The sequence below is a fragment of the Leptodactylus fuscus genome, chromosome 5, assembly GCF_031893055.1.
Source record: "Leptodactylus fuscus isolate aLepFus1 chromosome 5, aLepFus1.hap2, whole genome shotgun sequence".
NCBI classification, from domain to species: Eukaryota; Metazoa; Chordata; class Amphibia; order Anura; family Leptodactylidae; genus Leptodactylus; species Leptodactylus fuscus.
The window spans coordinates 160,953,882-160,975,370 of NC_134269.1; the positions used below are offsets into that span (position 1 = coordinate 160,953,882).

The following is a 21,489-nucleotide window of genomic DNA, read 5'->3' on the forward strand; positions in this document are numbered from 1 at the left end:
ATACATGAATTGTGCAATAAATATCAAGAAGCATACTCCTAAAAACAATAACTATTATACCAGTATAAACTTCAAAGAATTCAATTGAATAAAAATAAGTGTTTATTTGAATATTACACTAGTATTATTCTTTTTATGGGTATATTTATTGCACAAGTTTATTTGAATAAATGAATGAATTTCTAATCTTTTACTCTTGGTTAATCTTGATGTCCATGTTGACAATTATGCATTTCCTTTTCCCTTTATACGATGTATGTTTTACTTGCTGTCGTTAGGCTTGGAAAAGGAACATTTATCATTCAGAAAGGTTTTTACAAGTTTTTATATATTTTCTTTTTGACCTTATGTCAATATACCCCAATGGTCCACGTGGTTGTTTCAGCCAACAGGTGAGACCTTTCCTGTGTATGAATGCGAATAATGTTCTATGGACTATTCAGGAAAGCGCCAGATCTTTGTATTTTTTCCTATTTAGTGTACAGGAATGGCAATGAAAGCGGCTTTGTACATGTGATCACGGTGAGGGGCGACTGTTGGCTTCTGACCAATGAGGTGTTTATGGCCTATCCGAAGGGTAAATCATGAAACCCCACACCATTAACAATAGTCTCCTGTTTTATGTATACAACTCTTATGCCAACCTGTGTGTATCCATGGTTACAGACTACAAACAAATGCTAGGTATACAAGGTAGGTTATCAAGAAGGGTAGATCGATAAGGCAGCAGGATCACACTGCACACTTTTCTTGCCTCTAACCATGGAAACAGACAGTAAAAATAGAATATTTTGATTATTTTTAATTGAGACCATTTGCAAAGTTGCTTTAATATTTTTGAGTTCTTTTTTTAAGATACACTGGCAAAGTTTAAACTTTAAAAAAAAATAAAAATTAGAATTCATAGATAGAAAAAAATAAATAAAAATGTTATCAGGCGCAAAATATGTTAAAATACTAAAAACACGTTTAACAATATATATGTTTTGTATCTGATATATTAAAGGCTCCCTCAGGATCTTTATACTGATAATCCATCCTTAGGATAAATCTTCAATATTTCCCTCCCACCGAACAGCCGATTGAATGGACCGCAAGTGCGCAGTTTGCATGTCCACCAGACGTGGCGATTCTTCATCTCGGTCTCAAAGTAAATGGAACCGAGCTGCAACACCAGGTACAGCTGCTATACATTGTATGTAGCTGGTATATAGTTATTTAATACTAATATTATACAATTATTGATATTGTGGAAGTGAATAATTTGTTACATATTTATTTTCATAGGAATTCAATTTACTATCTTTTTAAAGGGGCTCTATCAGCAAAATGATGCCGTATGAGCCACATATTCCTGAATAGTCTTTAAAAAGGCTATTCAGGCACCGCTAATCTTATTCTAAAAGCTCCCCCCGTTTTCAAATAATACCCTAAAAACGATTATTAAAATCATACTTACCCGTGCACGGTGGGTGGTTCGTGCACTGGTGGACGCCATCTTGCTGGCACACCTTCCTCTGTGTCTTCTTCCAGCAACATCCTCCTGGGCTCGCTCTTCCACGCCTTCATCTTCTTTTCTTCCAGAATGAAGAAGTTTGCGAGCGTATTGCAAACTACGACAAAAATGGCGCTGGAGCGTACGCAGTACGCTCGCAAACTTCTTCATTCCGGAAGAAAAGAAGATGAAGGCGTGGAAGAGCGAGCCCAGGAGGATGTTGCTGGAAGAAGACACAGAGGAGGGTGTGCCAGCAAGATGGCGTCCACCAGTGCACGAACCGCCCACCGTGCACGGGTAAGTATGATTTTAATAATCGTTTTTAGGGTATTATTTAAAAACGGGGGGGAACTTTTAAAATAAGGTTAGTGGTGCCTGAATAGCCTTATATGTGGGGCTCATACAGCATAATTTTGCTGACAGAGCCCCTTTAAACGAGCTAGGAGATCTTTATAACTTCTGACTGACCTGCCATTTGTGGTCTGTGGAAAAATAGAGGCATTGGAGTCAGTGATTGAGCCTTCAGACTTCACAGCCCTGGTGAAGTGGTTGCAGCAATTACCAACACAATGTGGCTCCTTCAATCAGCTGATCAGTGTGGGTGTTGGGAGTTGGCCTTGTCTTAACATCTGTCCTGTGGGGGCCCATCAAAATAAAAGTCTTGGAAAACCAATTTAATACAAAGCTGCCTTCTGTAAAATGCTGTTCCCATGTATTTACCATCAGTTATATGCCTCTTTTAGAAGGTAGGAAAAAATGAATGAAGTGCATACAAATTTACTACTGTGCAATTCATCTTCCATAAACAGATAAAATTAAAGGATTTCATCCAGGGGCATGTATGTCATATGTGTGAAATGTCCATATAGTCTCTCAAACTTCGTATACTACTTACGGGTCTGGCCCAGAATCACAGACCATATTTATGTATACACTGTCCCCGAGCTGCGTCATCCTGCTCAGACGGAACAAGGTGAAGTTGAGAAGAACAAATTATTCTCCTGCTTCCCTACTTTAACCAATTTCACACAACCTTGACAATAGGCCTGAGGGAAGGGGATTGTTCACACCTCTCAGTGGCAGCCAGATGTAACAAGTAAGTGAATGAAATTATTAACCATTTCATTTTGCACAAGGTTTCTGGATACTACTGAGGTTTTTTTTTACCCTAATCTATATTATGTAATATCTATTACATGTGGGTTTTTTTTTTTTACCATTGATTTCTATAGGAGGAATGCAGCAGGGCGAAAAAAATACAGAAACAAGGTTTGTTTCATGCATTGCTAAGTAATGCTAGAAACATTTCCTATAGATTTAGTCAGTGTTGTTGTGCCACGCCATAGGTACCAGACGTTTAGGGAGTGTATACGGTAGTCATCTCTGGAAGGTTGACTAGGGCAATATGGACAGGCCACATGTCTATTAAGGACAACCTACAAAGCTTAATGGATTTAGTTCAGATATGGGTAAAACATGATTTGATCATAGCTTATTTTGGAGCTGTAAAAGACATACTAGAAAATAAAATAGTGGTTTTACAGTTTGACAAAACTGCAGAATCAAATAGGCCGTCTTCTGTCCTTATGGTACAACAACGCATGCTGTACACTAAATGCTTGCATGTCTCCCATACAACATTCAAAATAATATATAGTAACCTGACTAGCTTCTCTGAATGGATCTGCAACACAATGCTGTGTCTTGTAGACGGAAGCAGCACCGAAGAATGATACAACCACCCACATTTCATTGCACGCTCCAAAAAGACACATTCCTGAAGAGTGAAAAGCATGTAGATGGGAGATACAGGAGGATTTGGGATGTGCAGGACAAAGGTTTAACACCTGTCTGAGGTATTGGGGTGATCACTTTATGCAAGACTTGGATGGCAGTGCAGACAACAAATAGGTTCAGGATGACCTGGAAGCTCCCTTTTAACTGGCCAGCAATTTAAAAGAACAAATTCAATACCGCTCCTAGAATATTTGCCACAGGCGAATATTCATACGAAAGAAAAAAAAAAAATAAAAATATACAAACACACCTACAACAATTGAAACAACATGTTTGTTCTGTTGTCAGCCTTCCTCAGGATGCATTGGAGAACTAAAATGGTGTTCGTCAAGGAACACACAGGATTGGGTTCCCCTGCTGTGACACTCTGGGCTCAGGTCTTGGGGCATTCATTTGAAAACAAGGCCACAGCCTTTGTGCACAACCAGATTTGTCACCTTGTTAGTTTAATTAATATCCCCCCAACAGTCACCTTAGACAAGAATTAATCACATGCCTGTGACATGTGATCCCCTTGGGGCAGTGCAGAACACATCCTTCCAAAAGCCATCAATATAAAAATAAAGCAATCCCACAGCACCCTTTATGTAAAGTTTTTGTAACACGGTAATGAGAGATCCCAACTCCAGCAGAATCACTGGGTAATGAGAGGTTGGGAGTACAGATGATCCTGCCTCAGGCTACTCCTTCAGCAATAGATTGGAACTTTTGGCTCACTCCCTTATACCCTACTCCCCCAAACAATTCCTATCTGTCATGAAGGTTAGAAGGTTTGTGGAATGCTCTTGGTGCAAGTCTCTTGGTGGTGGCCTGCAACAGGCACCCAGACACTCTCATTCATACGTCCACCTTACGAACAGAACTCCGTTTGTAGTATGATGTTTCCTGAGAGTGCTAATTCTCTTCAATTAGATTTAAATCCAGGTCCGCAAAATCGTGCTGGAAGAGCATTGCCTGGGAGCAGGACGAGTGATCCCTCCTACCCATATCTTCTTCACTAAGTGCCAATGTGCAAGTTGTGACAGGACTTCCAGAAGTGCACGGAGACTCCCCATGACAAGCCATAAAAGGAGAAGAGCTGCCTTCATCAGAGTTGTCCAAGAAACACATAGCACCAGCATTCTGCAAACAGAACAAGCTGTTAGTACATGGAAGACCTAGCCAGATATAGCGCATCAAACTAAATAGGTTTAACAAACATCACCTGGTTCATCTTGTAGAAGTCCAGAGAAGGACGATGCCACCGTGTATCTTCCTCATGTCTTCGCTTGATTCCACATTTCCTTGTGTCAAGGTCACAAGGCTGCGATTGGCTGCGGGGCAAACACTGCTGTCGTCGGACCAGCTCTGGCGTGGAAGGTGGGGAGCTGCTGGCTGAAGGGAGGAACCGTCCTGTATCCTTGAAGAGTACAGGAGAGAGGGAAAAACGGCGCTGCAATGGAAAGCAGCTTGGCCCTTCCGTGTTCTCCCAGAATATAGTGGTTGGGGAAAGGGTATAGGGACACGGTGACTCCCGACACAAAGCCAGGCTAAAGAAGGGAGGGCTGTTGGCTTGGATGCAGCGAAAAGAGGCACTGGGGTCATTTTGGAACCTGAGACTGGAGACCCCTTGGGATGGACTTTGAGTCTGCACTCCCAGTACTGCTCCAACCCCACCACTGTTACATCTCCTCTTAACAGGAGTCCAAACTTTAGAACCACTAGGCCGCCAAATAGGCCTCCAGCGTGATAGGTCCTCTGGCACTGATAAGGAGCGGCAGTGTCTTTTTGTAGGTGGGGCTGGAGGTGCTGCAGAGTTCCCTTCCTCAGGTTCTTGTGAAGGGCCCCTGCTGTTTGGCGAGTTCTCTCTACTCAAAACAGGAAAATGCAGACTCAGACTGGAGAGGTGATGGCAACCAGGTCGGATTCCGTCTTCAAGTTCAATCCGTGGGCAATGACTGACAAGCCCCCAGGAGCGCTCTTCTGTAGAAAAGGAAAATACCAGTTCAGATACCGCAATAGAAGACATAAAACATTAACACAGTCTATAATATAACAAAGAATAGAGTCATTCCATGCATACAAGGTATAGTATATACATTCTATTTGTATTCTTTCCCTATAGAAAAGAGGTAGAAGATAAGGCTATAAATTCCCTTCAGCTTAATCAAACTTTGGTTTAGAATTGTCATCATATTCTGTCTGCATAGAAGTTCTACAACTTGGGATTTAAAAGTCAGTTTTCAAATGCAACATTATTTTTATAGTGTGTGTTTTAGAATACCAGATTTTGTTCTGACTACCACCTGAAATTCTACCATAGCATTTAAACATTAGTCAATACTACCAGTGAATTATAGAACAAGGTTAGCAGACATTTAAAGAAACACCAGACAAGATCATTTTTTATAGAAATTGAATATTGCTCTACTTTCTGAAAACAAATCTAAAATTAATGTTTTACAGAATCTGACTTGCCCACTCTCATCTCAAAGACTTCTCAAAGGCACTACAACAGATTTTTTTTTTTTTTAGGCAGGCCTATCACATTGTATAGAAGGGATCCCGGGATTATTTCTTTATTCAGTCTTTATATGTTTTTATTCCACACAATTCTCCATATGCCCCCCTCTAAAGAATTTCAGATCTGTGCATATACAGATACTGTCTCATGACTGACTCCTGTTGCTTTAAGTGTAATACACTATTAAAGTATAAAGTATGAGTGGATTCTGTTGTGTACTCTTGCTTAGGTGTATACTTTAAGATTTTTTAAATATTAAAAATCTGATGGCTGGATCACTGTACAGATAAGAACTTGCAACGTTTCAGAAACAGTATTTGGGAGAATGGAGAACTGCAAAAACATCTGGACAAGGCTACACCCCCTTTTTGTAAGCCTTGCAAGAAATGTGCTGGCCACACCCTTTTCATTTATTTATTTATTTTTGGATGTGGCCAGTGCATAAAATACCCATGGCACACATAAAATGACGGTCCAGGAGAGGTTTTTTTTTGGAAGCCTCTTAGACGTTTTGGGAGAGTTGGCAAGTTTATGTAAAGTGGACTTTTCACAACCTCCACCAAGCCCAGATTCTTATATCCTTTAATAGGTGCCATGCCAGCGATTCCAATGCATAATGGTTCTCTAGCCCACACCGTTCCCGAGCAATCAGTGCAGTTCATTTTGGGGCATGATATGCTAATTAAGGCTAGGGCCCCACGTTGCGGGCTAAATTGAGCAGAGGTTAGAAGTAAAAGAGATTTCTATATATTTTTGATTCCATTTGTTGCCACTTTTGGCTTTGGCTCAAAAAAACAACAAAAAAAAGCAAAAAAAAAAAAAAAAGCTGCGTTTCTGCAATTTTGGGCCTTAGCCTCAAGGAGTTTTCCAACCTGAAATATTGTTGACCTATCGTAAGGACAAGTCATCAATATCACATTAGTGGGGTTCGACACACACAATACCCCCATCTGAAACACATCCCCGTGTCTGCTCTGACCCAAGACCACCCACTTGACACAGATAGAGAGCCTCATTAGCATAAGACTAACTGATGATTGTTCATGAATAGTGGGGGGAGGCAGAGCTAATATTGGGACAATCCGTTTTACAAGGAATAAGTGCATTATATTTCATTTGTATGAATCTGATGCATGTGTGTAGAAAAAATATATTGTTCCAGATGTTTCTCTACATTACGCCACTAAAATGACAAAAATCTCTAATTGTTAAAGTGGGTTGGTGTGCAAAGAAAATAGGTTACATCATATTTACGTTGAACAGAATAAAATGGCACAAATTTTGGTGCAATCGTATGCCTATCGATATTAGCCAGAAATTGAATTTTTGACTTCTAAAATTAATAAAGTCAATTGATAGAGAAATGTTCATAGAGTGTTTTACTATATGGGGTGTATACCACCTCTCCCCCCACAAAGTGAGAAAAAAAAGATGATCACATAGGCCTTTTGTACGTATAGTGTTGTGTCCCATTAAAGTCACTTATTGTACATGGGGTGCGTCTGACATTTGCTTGGATTTCCAATGTCCGATCATTCTGTTCATGTGAAGATAAGCTGTTGCAGTAGGCATATGACAGTGATGACAGTGGCCTCTCTCCTCTTAAGTAGTACACAGGCACCGCTAAGCAGATGCCCAACCGTGATAGTTGTCTGCCCTTAACTTTTTCTTGACCTGTAAACCCTTCTAAAACATGAAGGATTTCCAAAAAGGGGACATCACCCACCTTTCACTTCTGCTGTGCCCAGGTAAACCATTCTGTAATTCTTACATTATATTCATGAACTATGGATGAACACTACCATCTGACAGAAAGGACAGCATGTGCTGCAAACCTGTCCCACTTCGCTTGGTACTGCACCAGAAGTAGTGTCCTGTACAGAGCAGTACTGACACTATGTGTGCACAGAAGAGAGGCCAGGGTCTATAGAGGGACCCTAGGACTCACCACTTATGGATATGAATGAATACCCCAAAGTGGTGACCTAATAAAGTATAGCTTCTTTCACCTCCGGGTTATTCCCACAAGAGACCAGAACAACGAGAGGCGGACTGCATTAATAGAGGTTACACACGGAGCGCAGAGGGTCTTGTGGACTAGAATGAGGTCTGTTGTGTGACCATTGTTTTAAAACTGAAACTGGCAGAGGAGAAAGATCTCTGGGCAGGATATCTTCCCTCCATCAGAGACTCTGGTGCAGATGTGAATGTAACCTAAGGGGCCATTCACACGGATGGAAAATGAAGAGGAATTCATCTTCATTTTCTGCCACCATTTTTTGGCTGCCCATGGAACATCAGCATTCAATCACGACCTACTCCATCATGGCTTTAGGCCTAATCAGTGGGAAGTCTTGATCTCGACACGGATGGTTCAGTGGAGTCCACAGCCCGAGTAGGGAGCTTATTTTTATAGCACCCTGCTGAAATCACTGCCTCCCATTGTTTTTAAGAACATACATGGACCAGGATAAAGGACCGCGCTTCACCAGATTACAAGTCAACTTCTTTATTAAAGTTCAGCACAACGCGTTTCAGGCATGGATCGCCCTTCCTCAAGTGCAAAGGAACTGTAGAAATATTGGTACAATAAAAAGCAAATACACATCTGAATTCTAAATCAATCAAGTGGTAAACAATGAATGTACGGATAAAACAAATACACATGCTGAACTTTAATAAAGAAGTTGACTTGTAATCTGGTGAAGCGCGGTCCTTTATCCCGGTCCATGTATGTTTTGTCCACACCATTGGTGACTAGGATCCAGCTGCTCAATCACACATAGGGAGGAACCCCCTACAATTGGTTTCCAGGTGCATATGGTAGTTGTGAATTTTTCACAACTCCACCAGGTGAGAGTTTATCAAACTATCATCACCATAACCTTATCCATACAATATTTCACCATATACAGCTCGGTGCTGTCTTGTTTTTCATTGTTTTTAAGAAGGGGCTAGAGTCTAGTTATTGGGATATGTTGGGATATTGCCCAAGGATTGGAGTCAAAGGAACTTTGACCCTAAAAAAAAAAATCCTACAGGGTTCTTGGACCAACATTGCAGTATAATCAGTTGAACTAGATGGACGTATGTGTCTTTGCAGCTCTACAAACTAGGTTACCAAGCTACAAAATAAAAATCCCTACTAGTCATGCCAGAGTGAAACTACTTTCATGGTAAGAACGTGGGAATGCAGAAACAGAGCAGGTCCTGAAAGCCAAGTTAAATCTATGTGTGACAAGTATAATGCTGCATCTGTATATAGTATTCACATGTGCCAGTGGTGCGTTGCAAGTTTTACCTATTGGATACCCCACATTCTCCAACCCAGTGATGGAGTTGGGACCAGCTGTGGGTAATATTGGGAAAAAAGAATGTTACAGACTCCAGCTTCAAAATAAAATGATGAATTATACAATGATTAATATTATATAGTTAGATGGATAGTTTGTTGCATATTTACTTATATTGCACCATCATATTGGACAGCACTTTATTTTACACCTGCGTTGGGGTTTCTGTTCTTCGGGTTTGCTTGAGGACCCGAAAAACAAGAACCCAATCCACATAAAAAGTGGTTACCACTGGAAAAGTGGTTGCGGAACTCTTCTCTCTGCATTTTTCAATCAGAAGGGGGGACAGAGTCCCTGAACGGTGATCGAGTGTAGGTGTAAACCTAGCCTTAGAGGACCTTTACTACTTTTTGACCATAGCAGTCTGTCTATTTAAGAGTCAGAGTTGGACTGGAGAAAAATAGAGACGAGAAATTCAGTGGTTTGGCCTACCCTCTCCACAGCCCTGGTTTTGCCATGAGAAAAGACATAATGGTCAATATGAATATACCATTATGTCTAATAAATCTTCCTTCTGATTACATTAATTCTTATTTTATTAAGGATTTATACATTCAATAAACAACCTGGCGAGGGGCCACCTGCAGCCTGAAATGCCATCTTGTGTTGTCCACAACCATTTGGGCACAGATATGCTTGTAGTTTCTAATAGATGGATTTTCCATGTCAGAAAGAAGAGGAGCAGCGTACTGTGGAGTATTTCTTAAAATATATATTTACTTTGCTCCTTGGGATTGGTGGGTTTCTAACAGTTCAACAAAGTGGGTTGGTGTGCAAAGTAAAACATAGTTTAAACTAAAATGGTAAGAATTTTGGTGAAACTGTATGCCTGTTATTAAAATTAGATTTTTTTTTCATTGGCACATTTACTGTGGTCCTTGGGATAATGTGGTCCAGACTAGGAAAGGTTAACCACCTCTGCTTATATATATATATATATATATATATATATATATATATATATATATATATATATGTATGTGTGTATATATATCATCCACTCACAGTCTCTCTTCTTTTTTGCAAGATTAATCCACACCCTTGAACGTCAGCTGCTTCTACATGATATGTACACTATAGATTTCTTATTTAAACTCTCTATGGCCAGGCATGTTTGAGCCTTAAAGATCCGCTACATTTTTCCAGTCTTGCAACAAAGCAATTTAGCAGCCATAAGGTTTTTTTGGCCATGTGAGGCTATGGTTTTTTTAAAAAAATCTTTTTTACAATTTTCTTTTTTTAATATAAAAAAACCCCCAATTAATGGTTTACTGTTTTGCATGTTTATTTTAAACATCTAATGTATCACATATTCCTGTATGAGAATGCATTGTGATCTCTGTCACTGTTAGGGAAATAACAGCAGGTTGGCTATAAAGACAGCTGCACAGACTGGTCCTTTTCTAGGTCACCAGGGCTGACTGCACAGGGGTTTTCCAGCCCCATACAAGTGAATGGAAAGCCTGCACACAAGTGCTCCATTCACAAAGAGGATTTAGGGGGATTTTAAGGTCTCATTGTCCAAATCACTGGAGGACCCAATGATCAGGCCCCAGCAATCATCCACTTGTCTCCTGTCCTGTGGATAGGGGATAAGTGTCCTTAATGGTACAACCCCTTTAAGGAAACAGATGAGCAGTGTTGCACTATGTGGTTTTCATTACTCTAATAGAAGCTACAGAAACAGCATAGCCTGTTTAGCTACCCGGTTTCCATAACCGTGTAGCTGTGGAAACATTGTACCTCAGTTGTGCTATACCATTTCTTTATCTCCCATTTTCCTCTATGAGAGTTACAGAAACAAAGCACAAAGAACAAAAGGAAGTTCAGGTTTCTTCTCCTTTGTCAGATTTGCCTACAGACAGCCACAATTTCTCCACCTCTCTTATATCACCACCTTAAGTTATACTGTCAGGGCTGTCTGTAACCAAATCAGGCCCGCCTCCAGGGCACTTATAAGTTGATTTGCATATCCATAAAAAAAAATGGTTTTGTTCTATCATTAGAATCCTTTTTTAACCAAGTACACGTCAGAATAGCTTTAAGAAAGACTATTCTCTTATTTTTATTTTTCTGATCCGCGCCGCCATTCCTGCGAAATTCTTACTTCTTCCATATGTAAATGAGTTTTCAGACAGAACAGGGGTCGTTCCTCTGCGCTCAAACAGCACAGGGGCTGTCCCCTGTGCTGTCCGAAAACTCTCCAGCGACGCCTCTGTCTTCTTTTGCCGGCCGCATCTTCATCCAAAGGCACCAACTGCGCATTTACAAACGGGAGCTCGAGTAAGAGGCCACAGGAAAAATGACAGTCAGCGCTTTTGGATGAGGATGCGGCCGGCAGAAGAAGACAGAGGCATCGCTGGAGAGTTTTCAGATAGCACAGGGGACGCCCCCTATGTTGTCTGAAAACTCATTTACAAACAAATTTCTCAGGAACGACGGTGCGAATCATAAAAAGAAAGGTAAGAGAAGGATAGTCTTTCTTAAGGATATTCCAACGTGTAGTTAGTTAAAAAAGGAATTCTAATGATAGAATCCCTTTAATAAGGCCAGCCGACCTCCCCCCCCCACGACTACATTATTATCATTGATTTGGGAAGCATTTTGGACATGATAAAGTAGCAGTTACAGCAATACCTTTAAAATAGCAGATAAGCATATTATAATCTGACATACAGTTCAGAAAATTGCATTGAGCTATGTCTATCAGGGGTTTCAAGAAGATCAGAAGAAAGACTCCAAGAAAGACTTCAAGTGATGACACATTTTAAACAAACTACGCAATAAGCATCGTGTTTAAAGAGCAAATATGATTTCCATTTCGGCATCATTGACACTGATGTGAGCAATGTATAAAGGCTTACGGAAATGGCCACAAGTCACGCAACTACCTCCGCGCACAAAGCAGTCACACAAAGTTCTGTACATATACTGCGGTACAAACTGACAAATGGTGCACACAAACAGTAAAATGGTGCAACGAGATACATACACACAGACTGATATAAACTGGAATGGCTTAGCAAGAATCTTTAGAGCTATTTTTGGTTATATTCACAAATTTAAGAAACAGAAGTCATACTTGACAAACAGCCAAGCAGCACAAGAGTAATATTTCTGTTCGCAGGCCAGTAGTTAGATCAGCCAGTTTTCCGAGCAATCCAAGCACACAACTGACCACTGGGAGAATACAGTCACACTTAAAGCTGGTCATACACATAAGATAATGATCGGCTATCTATAGGATTGTTCAGACAATCCCAACAGCAACAAGCCATACTAAACCGGCTGACCAGAGTGTCAGTTTTATGCCAAAAAAAGTACTCCCTGGTACTTCCCAAATTTGCCCGATCACAAGTAAGTTTTAGATAACCATGGTGAAAATTTTCCAACTTGACCAATAAAATATTTGGCAACTATTGAGAACAACTGTTTGTTAATTTCATAAAAAGGATGGTCGGCCGTTTTGGGCGGCGTTTATCTCATGTGTATGGGCACCTTAGAAAACAAACCCATGGAAAGTGGCAAATGTAAGTAATGTCCACCATGCCCACACATCACTAAAAAATATAGTCAATTACCTGTCACAAAATGGTACGGGCTGCTGCACCCCTCAGGGTCTGGATGATCAGGCAGTGGCTGAGAGAGACACAAACATAAGTGAGAGCTGCTGCAAAGTATTGGACCAGACTTCAGTTTTAACAGTCCATACATGTGTCTCCAACACGTATTAAAGGGGTTCTCTAGCAACTGAAATGCATTTAATTCAGGTTTTTAGTCCCTCTAAAAATTTCATTCCGATTTACTACAAAAATCAAGTCATGACATGGTTTGGACACCATCAAATTCGACCCACCAGAGCACTGGCCACTGTTTTAGTAGACTACCCCAAGGGTGAGGACAAAGCCCAGATTTCACTCCTTTCATTCTATGCAGGAGTAGATGCAAAAAAATAAAGATACTAAGACTTGGGGACACATTTAATTTTATATTTATTATTTTATTAAAGGTTATATACTGGAGAACCCCTTTAAACTATTATGCTGCTTTTACCATTCAAATGGAAAGTACCGTAAAGACCACTTTCTTGCTAAAAATATAAACCCCTGACCTACCTTCCCACTACCACCTTTAGAAGCAAGTCAGAGTTGGAGAAATATTAGCCAAAGCAATAAGTGACCATTATTTAAGCTGTACAGACAGACACACACACATACAGACACACAGACTGCAGTGTACAAGGAGCACGCTACTCAAACCTTTAGATCAGAAGCTGAACAGAGACTTGTGAAGATATACCAAAAAATTATGGAGATTAGTAACTACAAAATAAGGGTTCACGCACATGGCAAAGCAGCATGTAGACTCTGCACGGTGGCAGGTGGAGTCCTTACAATTCAACATTTTGGAACCACAGATATTAACACCATCTAATGCCTCCATACCGTACCATAGTCTATCCTAGGAGCAATTTTCCTATATTATGGGTCCATGGGCACCGTAATAGTTACACATGAAGGTTCATTAACTAAATGGTATACCAAAAGTGATCTGCCCTTAGGGTGGGTTTACACGTTCAGGTTCCCAGATTAAAGGGGTATTCCCACCTCACATACTCATCAGTCTTTACTGCTGTAAAATCTTCTTTCTTCCTGGTTTCTTGCATCATTTGGTGGGCGGGGTTTCACACGCAACCTGCCGTTTAGCTCCGCACCCAAATTCGCGTGTAGCTCCGCCCACCCATATTGGACTATGAAGTACAGGCAGCAGTAACTCCATTCTGTGTTACATACAGACACTGCTTGTCTCTGCCATAATGAACACAATTGAATTAGCTAGCCTGATAACTGGGAGAACAGAAGAAATGAAAGCAGCTCCTCTCCCCTATCTGATAGCAGGAACCTAGGTCACGTGGTGTAGACACAGGAATAGCTAGATACACAGGCTCGCTCCCGTGCACTTAGCCCCCCCCCTCCCCCGAGAGCAGCAGATACATCACTTGACTCATGAGCAGCTAAGTCAGGGCTGTGGCCACAAAGAATTGAATAAAGTGATATAGTGGACAAACAAAGCAGTTTTGCTGAAGCAGTGTATTTAGGAAAAGTCTTAAATCCACATTAACAAGCAGTATAGATAGGATGCTTGTGATGGGACAACCCCTTTAAGTTTTTGAGGCCAAAACCAGGTGCGGACCCTAAGGCTGAGGCCCCACGTTATGGAAACACAGCTTTTTTTGTGTTTTTGTTTTTTGAGCCAAAGCCAGGAGTGGACTGAGCAGAAGGCAGAAGTATAAGTACTTACTATAGATTTCCCATTCCCTATGCAGCCATTCTTGGCTTTGGCTCAAAAAATACGCAGCAAAATCTGCAACAAAAGACACTGCGTTTCCACAATGTGGGGTCTTAGACTAAAGGGTTGAAGGTACACAGGACAAGTGTTTCTCCCTTTTTTCACAACACTCCTGGATTTGGCTTCAAATACTGCATCTGCAAAACCCATACATATAAACATAGCCGAACATCTATTACCTATTCATGTCCTATTACAAGGACATTTAAAGAAAAAAAAAACAAAAAACAAAAAAACCAACACCCACACAGGTTATAGCAACCATACTGCCCTCTATAGAAGCTCTGAAGGTGATCGTACACATAACGAAATTCACCATGCCACCAAAAACACTACAGTTTCACAGAGAATTTCCATACTTTTTTAAAGCAAGAAATTTGTTGTGCCCCACTCATCCAAGTCATGAGGCTTAAAGGGGTTACCCAGCCCCAAAATGCTTTTAAATACTGATATATAGTCAATATGTGATCTGTTGGGTGTCCGACACCTATACCCAAACTGATCAGCTGTTCCAGGAGCCTTCAGGCACCCAAAGGTGGTACAGTGTATGGGAAATGCATGCAAGTAATAGTAGCACTGCAATTCCCCAGAAACACCGCTATACAGTGGATGTACTACTATTACTTAAACAGGAACAGCTACATGCGCTTCCCATCCACCGCTGCAACTTCCTGTAGATAGGTCATCGGCATGAAAAGTGATTCGGGAGGACGTATTCTATACATAGCACCAGAGAAAGAATAGGATTTACTTGGAACTGCTCTCAGCTATTACTTTAAGTGTCTTTTTCTTGCTCATAAAGGTTCATTCAAAAAAAGAGTTATTAGGAAAGTGATTTTACTTTAACATCTACGTTGTATAGTTGTCCTAACAAGTCATGGAGCATAGGAAAAAAAAACCACCAACAGCTACTATGCCAAAACCGTATATTAATACCGTAGCTGCATAAAGAACTCCTGTTTCCATTGATATAGAGAAAGCAATGCCTCGTTGGTGTAACATTTCACCTATACTAAGGGATCACTCATACCCAAACTGTTACCCAAGAAAATGGCAACATCATCTTCAAACAACCAGAACACAGAGCTTGACACTATTTAAAAGGTCAGGGAATAATCGTACACATCAGGGAGAGTGTGTGCCTACATAGGCAGTGCGGAGACTTACAAGTCATTCCTGCTCCGCTAGGGATTTTGGGTAAGAAATCTGCAAATCTCTGTTTGCCGCCCTCTAGAGGGCAGCATACAGAGGCACTGTTCTCCTAATTACATCCTGGAGAATAGATTTGCATACCATTTAAAGGATGAAAGGCCATACTGAACTTTATGTCATGGTCACAATTTATTCCCTTTAAGAGCAACTAAGTTTTGAAAATCTTTACAAAAAGAGGATTTTGAAACAAGAAGAGTATTGTATCAGAAAATAGGAAGTCCCACCTGAAATATTTATGGGATATCTGCAGGATATGCCATAAAAGTCTGATATGTGAGAGTGCCAGAGGTGAGACTTTTTATCTACCTCTAGAACTGGTGGGGTCACCCGACCTGTCTGACAAGGCAGCTGACACATCTAAGGGTAGAACAGGGGTCAGGGAAACTTTGTTCTAGAGATAGATGTGCATCCCACCTCTGGGGTCGCTGAACTGTCCCACACGTCTTTTTAGCTTAAGTAGAGGATCCAATTGTGGTACATCATTTTCTTAAAGGGCTTTTCCCCCCGAAGCTACCAGAATCATGCTCCAGTCCTCCCCTACAGTGTTTACATTGCTACATCCTTGCACTGGTCACTATAACACTGAGGTCAGGGACTGACTGCACTTTGACACCACTTTGACGTCACCACTGCAGCCAAGATGATGAGGTCATGGTTGTAGGATTAGGGTTATGGGGGTAAAAACTGGCAAGTATCACTTTTACCAGTGCCGGCCTGTTTTTAATCAAACTGTGAAAACCCCTTTAATGAAGGCTTCTTCTCTCACTTGTGCCATGATCCAATACGCCCTTTGATCTAAAAAGATGTATGGGAGAGGTTCTCCTAAAGGAGGGATTTGAGGGGCCTATATTTGTAGATACAGTACATTGCATAGGTTCTAACCTTTACTATAAGCCAGAGCTGCTATTCTGCAGATCTCATGTAGGAGATCATCCAGCATTCCCTGTTGCCATAACATATGTGCTGGGCTTTTTTTTTTTTTTTTTTAGCATTTTCGAAGTGCAGCCTTTACAGGCAATATAGAGCAACCTAATGTGAGACATCACAACTCTCGCTTTGCATTATATGAGATCAGCTGTGCTGTTAGGGAGCCTGTACATGGTTCATGGATTTAATTCTGCCTTGTAATACAGGACGAAACTCAAAAACTTATCAATGTATCCACCAAGTTTCTCCAGCATATATTATATGTTAAAATTTAACAATGGTGAGAACAATCTGGAAATGGAGTAGTATCAGACTAGATTACACTTGATAGTTCAATTTTATGGGTCAGCTTATAGAAACCCCCCCAGAAAAAAAAAACAAAAACTGCTCTCTAGTACCTGCTGATCTTAACATAGAACAATGATGAGAAAAAAAAAACATAACAAACCATACATGTGCCATCTAGCCTGTTCTTAAATGGTTTCCTTATTACTTTAGGATATACCCTAGGCACGCTTACATTCACTCACTGTAGATTTACCAACTACTCCTTCTGGGAGTTTGTTCTAAGCCTCACTACTCTGTCGGTGAAATAATATTTCCCGACGTTGTTTCCGATCCCCCCCCCCCCCCCGCACACACTACCAACCACATTCAGATTACGGCCCCATGTGCTTGTATTTATTTATTTTCTTTACCAAGAACACTGTCTTCCTGTGTTGACTTACCTGGAGCACTGCACTGTATAGCCATGTGACCACTGTAGCCAATCACTTGCCACAGCGGTCATGTGCCATCCATGCCAATGTCACCAGTGACTGCACCAGTTATGTGGATGTCCTGCAGGTCATTGCTCCAGGAAAATAAACAGCCTGGCAGGGACCAACAGAGTATTGGCGCTGAAGCAGTGGGGATTTTTACAAGGAAGGGCCATTTATCATTTTCTAACATTTCTTGCAAATATTTTACTTTTCTTAGATAAACCCTTGAAACTAAGAATCAGTACTTTTCCCAGCTCTCCTACTAGAGCTTTGGCCAAGTTCTCAAATCTCCCCACAATTTATATTTTACTATATCAGTAAGGCAACAAACCTTAGAATGTGAGAATTAAGTCTAAAATTAAGCATTCTTACTAGAAGAGGATTTTGGGGCTTCATTGTTACCCAATATCAAACATTACACAAGACATGGCACCCCATCTCTTAAAATGACAGGCTGCACACATTCTCATAAAATCCACATGTGAAGAACATAGATACAAGATAGACTGGAATAGAAGATGAACAAGCTGCCCAATGCCAATCTCACACAGTGCACACGTACTCAGTAACTTGCACCAGTATTTTTTTTTAAAGCTCAAACCAAGGGTACAACTTAAAAAGGACAAGTGTACAAGTTTCTATTATACAGTACATATTCTGGTTTTAGGATCAACTCCTGGTTTTAAGTTAAACAAATATTCTTAGAAAGTCACCCCCCCACACACTTAGTAACTGCAACATGGCTTTAGTTCACAAATATTTAGACTCTCAGACCACAATGACCCCCATTCTGAGGACCTGAAATCCACAATATTTTCTGTGTTAACCAGAAGTCAATTTCACATTGACTGTATTATAGTAATGCAAAGGGAAACAGACTTGTGGTCCACTATCGGACTCAGCCAGTCGGAATGGAGGTCATGTGATCTACACAAAGGACCAAATGTTGGCTGAAAATTTGGGAATTAGGGGGAAGATTGTTTGTTTGTTTTTTTCATCCTCAGCACAATTACAAATGGAGTGGCAGTGGTTCTTTAGTCATGGATGCAAAATACTGACCAAATTTGCACAGCACTTTTATTAGGGCTACCCACAACTTGTATGAGTGACAACTGATGAACAACAATACAATATATCATTTTTTCAAATTTCTATGGAAACCTTCTAGCTATGCACCGTAGAAGAGATCACATTAGTGTTAGTATAATGTAGGGCAAAAATATACATGAGTAATATAATATTCACACAGAGAGCTCTAGTCATGTGAAATGCAACATAAACTCATAAGAGGGAGTGGGTGGGCAAGCACAATTCTATAAGACCCCTTTCTCTTGATGTCTAGGTGGTACCACTGTCATATAACATCAGACACAAACTGGCGAAAAAATAAATTAACAAAAATCAAATCAACAAGACAAAATTAGCACACAAGTTGGCACACAAGACCTTACCAGACTTATACTGAAAGATTTGCATTTCAGGTCCTCCAGACTTTGTTTTTGTAATTGTTCTGTAATCATGGAGATCATGATGCTTAGGTCAGGCTTCTCACTTGTCTTCTTAGTAACAAGTATAGGACATGATGGCAACCTCAGTGCCAGTCTTCACTGGGCCCAACAAGTCTAGTATCAGTAAGACCCCATCATTCCATCCTGCATTAAACAAACACACAGTCAATGCACCTGGCATTACAGGACATTGCAGCAACTACTTCTATCTTGATGGGATGGATGGTATACGTAGAGGATGCCCAATAAGCAGGGTGAAGAGAGATCTAGGGGCCTAGTGACCATAACAAACCATCTCCATGCACCAGCAGCAGCAGTAGTCAGGGCCTGCAGAGCAGGGTACATTATTCTGCACTAGCAATCTCCATACATTGGCTGTGCCATCTCCATTCATTCCTTGCCTCTATTTACATCATGCACTATGGGGAGGATGGCAGACTGGCACCTGGACCACAGCAGTAAATAATGCAGACACGTTGACCTTATGTGAGGGGTCTGGACGAACATGCTGTGGGCCCTCAGCACACACACACACAGCTCGCATGCACCCTAGAGGGTCTCCTCTCCTGACTGCAGACGCCGGATCTACAGATTGATGTTCTACTACCATGACATGGGGATGCAGGATCTGAAGGAGGATGGGGGTAGAGCATCTCTCACCACCTCCGAACCAATGCGGTGCCGGCCTGTCTGCCCAGTGACATCTTCTGCCTGTGCATGAATAGGATGCTGTGCTGAGGGCAGCAATGACAGGCCCCCCAGTGACTGCAGCTCTTGCTCTGGAGCATGAAGAGTTAAAGGCTTGTTTATCTCCCTCCTCAGGAGATGGCCTGGCCGGCGCCTTCCCCGGGCCGCATCCTACATCGCTGGCATCGCCGCGGCCTCCCACATCAGCCCGCCTCCCCTTCACCTTGTCTCCGCCGCCCCCACCTGCGCTGCCGTTACCTGCCCCAACAACGACCCTCCCAACGACCCAGAGCAGCTCTGAGCCACCAGCGGCCCTGCAGAGCCCTTAAATACCGTCTGGACCGAACCACTTTTATGGGGAGAGCGGCCGGGTCATTGAACGACAAAGCAAGGTACAAAGGCTACGGAAACCTTAGCTCCCGGTACCGGGCGTGCTCGTTTCAATGACTATTCCGCCGCGGTCGGTATTCAAAGCGCAAAGGAGATCCTGCGGTACCGGAGACAAGCCGTAGCCGCATCAGTGTCCCCCACAAACGCATCGGCCGCCCTGGTCCCTAGTGCGGAACAAACCATCTTACAGCATAGACGGGGCGAGCGGCTGGGCTTCGGTCAGCCTGCGCCTTTAGCTGGTAGCGCGGTCAGCAGGCGGGTGATGTCACCAGAGCTCAGCGCAGTGTCACCGGGATCGTTAGCGGGTATCGCGGGCTGTGCGGCATGCTGGGATTGGCCGGTCACATCACAGGCCACGAACACACCCCCACCAGTCGTATGGGTTCCGTATGGAAGCAGGACGTGCTGGGAAGTGTAGTCTTCTAGGCAGAGGCTGCTGTATTTGTCCCTGCTTCTGAGGAACTTGTGGGTGTGCTGTGCATGTCAGTGATGATGCAGGCCTGCCCCTCCAGTATCCATGTTGTGGGCAGTGTGCCATAGCCCTGGTACCTCACTGCTGCCATGGCGTCAGGTAACTGCCAGCCTTACTCTCCACAATAACGGAAGGACTGGATGTGGCAGCCGGAAAATACAGAGTCATGGAAAATATCCATTGCACATAGAATAAGCATGTATTGTCTACATGTAACACTGCCAGGCAGACCAAAACATCCACATACCAAATAAAGTCACATTAAAAAACTCCCCATGTCCATTCCAAGGACTTCAGCATTGTCTTATTCACCTACCACCATAAGAGCCGGTCCCATACACTTCTACTGTAGCACTGCACCCAAAGGTCTTGCTATAAATTGTTCCTTGGATGGAGGGAATGGCATGAAATGACAGAAGAACGTATATACTCACCCATTGTCAGTCATTAGGTACATGCAAGCTTGGACTGAACAGCAGGTGAATCCCCCTGTGGGCCCAGAGACAGGGTGGGGCCCCCACATACAAGACTCACTTTGCTACTATTAGGGACAACAAGGGGATCTCTCCAAGTATGTTCCAAATCAAAGATCAGGCCTGGAGAAGTGTCTCTCTCTCTTTCTCACACTCGCACACTACGGTATCAAATGCGTTCTAATTTAATGGCGGGAAAAAGGTAGTTTAAGTACAGTACAGACAAAGAACAAGCTGGACTAGTATAATTGGCATAACATGATTGGTTGTAAAGTTATAAAATAATTCTGGCATATGACTATTGGATGAAGCATAATGGAAGCTACATCATATTATGGCTTCCAGGAGTGTGTGTGTGTGTGCGGGGTGGGGGGGGGATGAGCTCTCTCATGAGACAAAGAGGGATACAAAGTGCATAATATAGGAGCTGACATATATATATATAGTGATTAAAAGTATCAAGTTGGTGGCGCCCTCCATCGGTAATGCTGGAATTCAATATTGTGTTGGCCCACCCTTAGCCTTGATGACAGCTTCCACTCTCGCAGACATATGTTCAGTC

At 41.9% G+C, this 21,489-nt stretch overlaps 1 protein-coding gene across 8 annotated transcripts; it reads right to left on the reverse strand.

Annotated features, from left to right (window-relative positions):
- Window positions 1–1,832: 1,832 nt before the first annotated feature.
- Window positions 1,833–20,382, reverse strand: FAM53C (family with sequence similarity 53 member C). Of its 8 annotated transcripts, none has more exons than XM_075274591.1 (5): window positions 20,171–20,382; window positions 18,849–19,049; window positions 12,730–12,787; window positions 4,497–5,254; window positions 1,833–4,414 (listed from the first exon to the last, which is right to left on the reverse strand). In XM_075274591.1, the coding sequence occupies exons 2-5, from the start codon at window positions 18,924–18,926 to the stop codon at window positions 4,187–4,189; spliced, it is 1,122 nt and encodes a 373-aa protein (XP_075130692.1). In that variant the 5' UTR covers window positions 18,927–19,049; window positions 20,171–20,382; the 3' UTR covers window positions 1,833–4,186. The 8 variants fall into 8 exon arrangements, with proteins under 8 accessions (XP_075130692.1, XP_075130695.1, XP_075130694.1 ...); XM_075274594.1 differs by lacking the exon at window positions 20,171–20,382 and adding an exon at window positions 20,089–20,162; XM_075274593.1 differs by lacking the exon at window positions 20,171–20,382 and adding an exon at window positions 19,851–19,875.
- Window positions 20,383–21,489: the final 1,107 nt, after the last annotated feature.

What these genes read in the sequence shown, in the direction of transcription:
- FAM53C (XM_075274591.1), bottom strand. Translation starts at nt 18,926, where the DNA reads ATGATCTCCATGATTACAGAACAATTACAAAAACAAAGTCTGGAGGAC. An exon ending in CCCGTACCATTTTGTGACAG is followed by an intron (nt 5,255 to 12,729) that starts GTAATTGACTAT and finishes CCTTTTCTACAG; the next exon opens with AAGAGCGCTCCTGGGGGCTT. An exon ending in ACTTCTACAAGATGAACCAG is followed by an intron (nt 4,415 to 4,496) that starts GTGATGTTTGTT and finishes TTCTGTTTGCAG; the next exon opens with AATGCTGGTGCTATGTGTTT.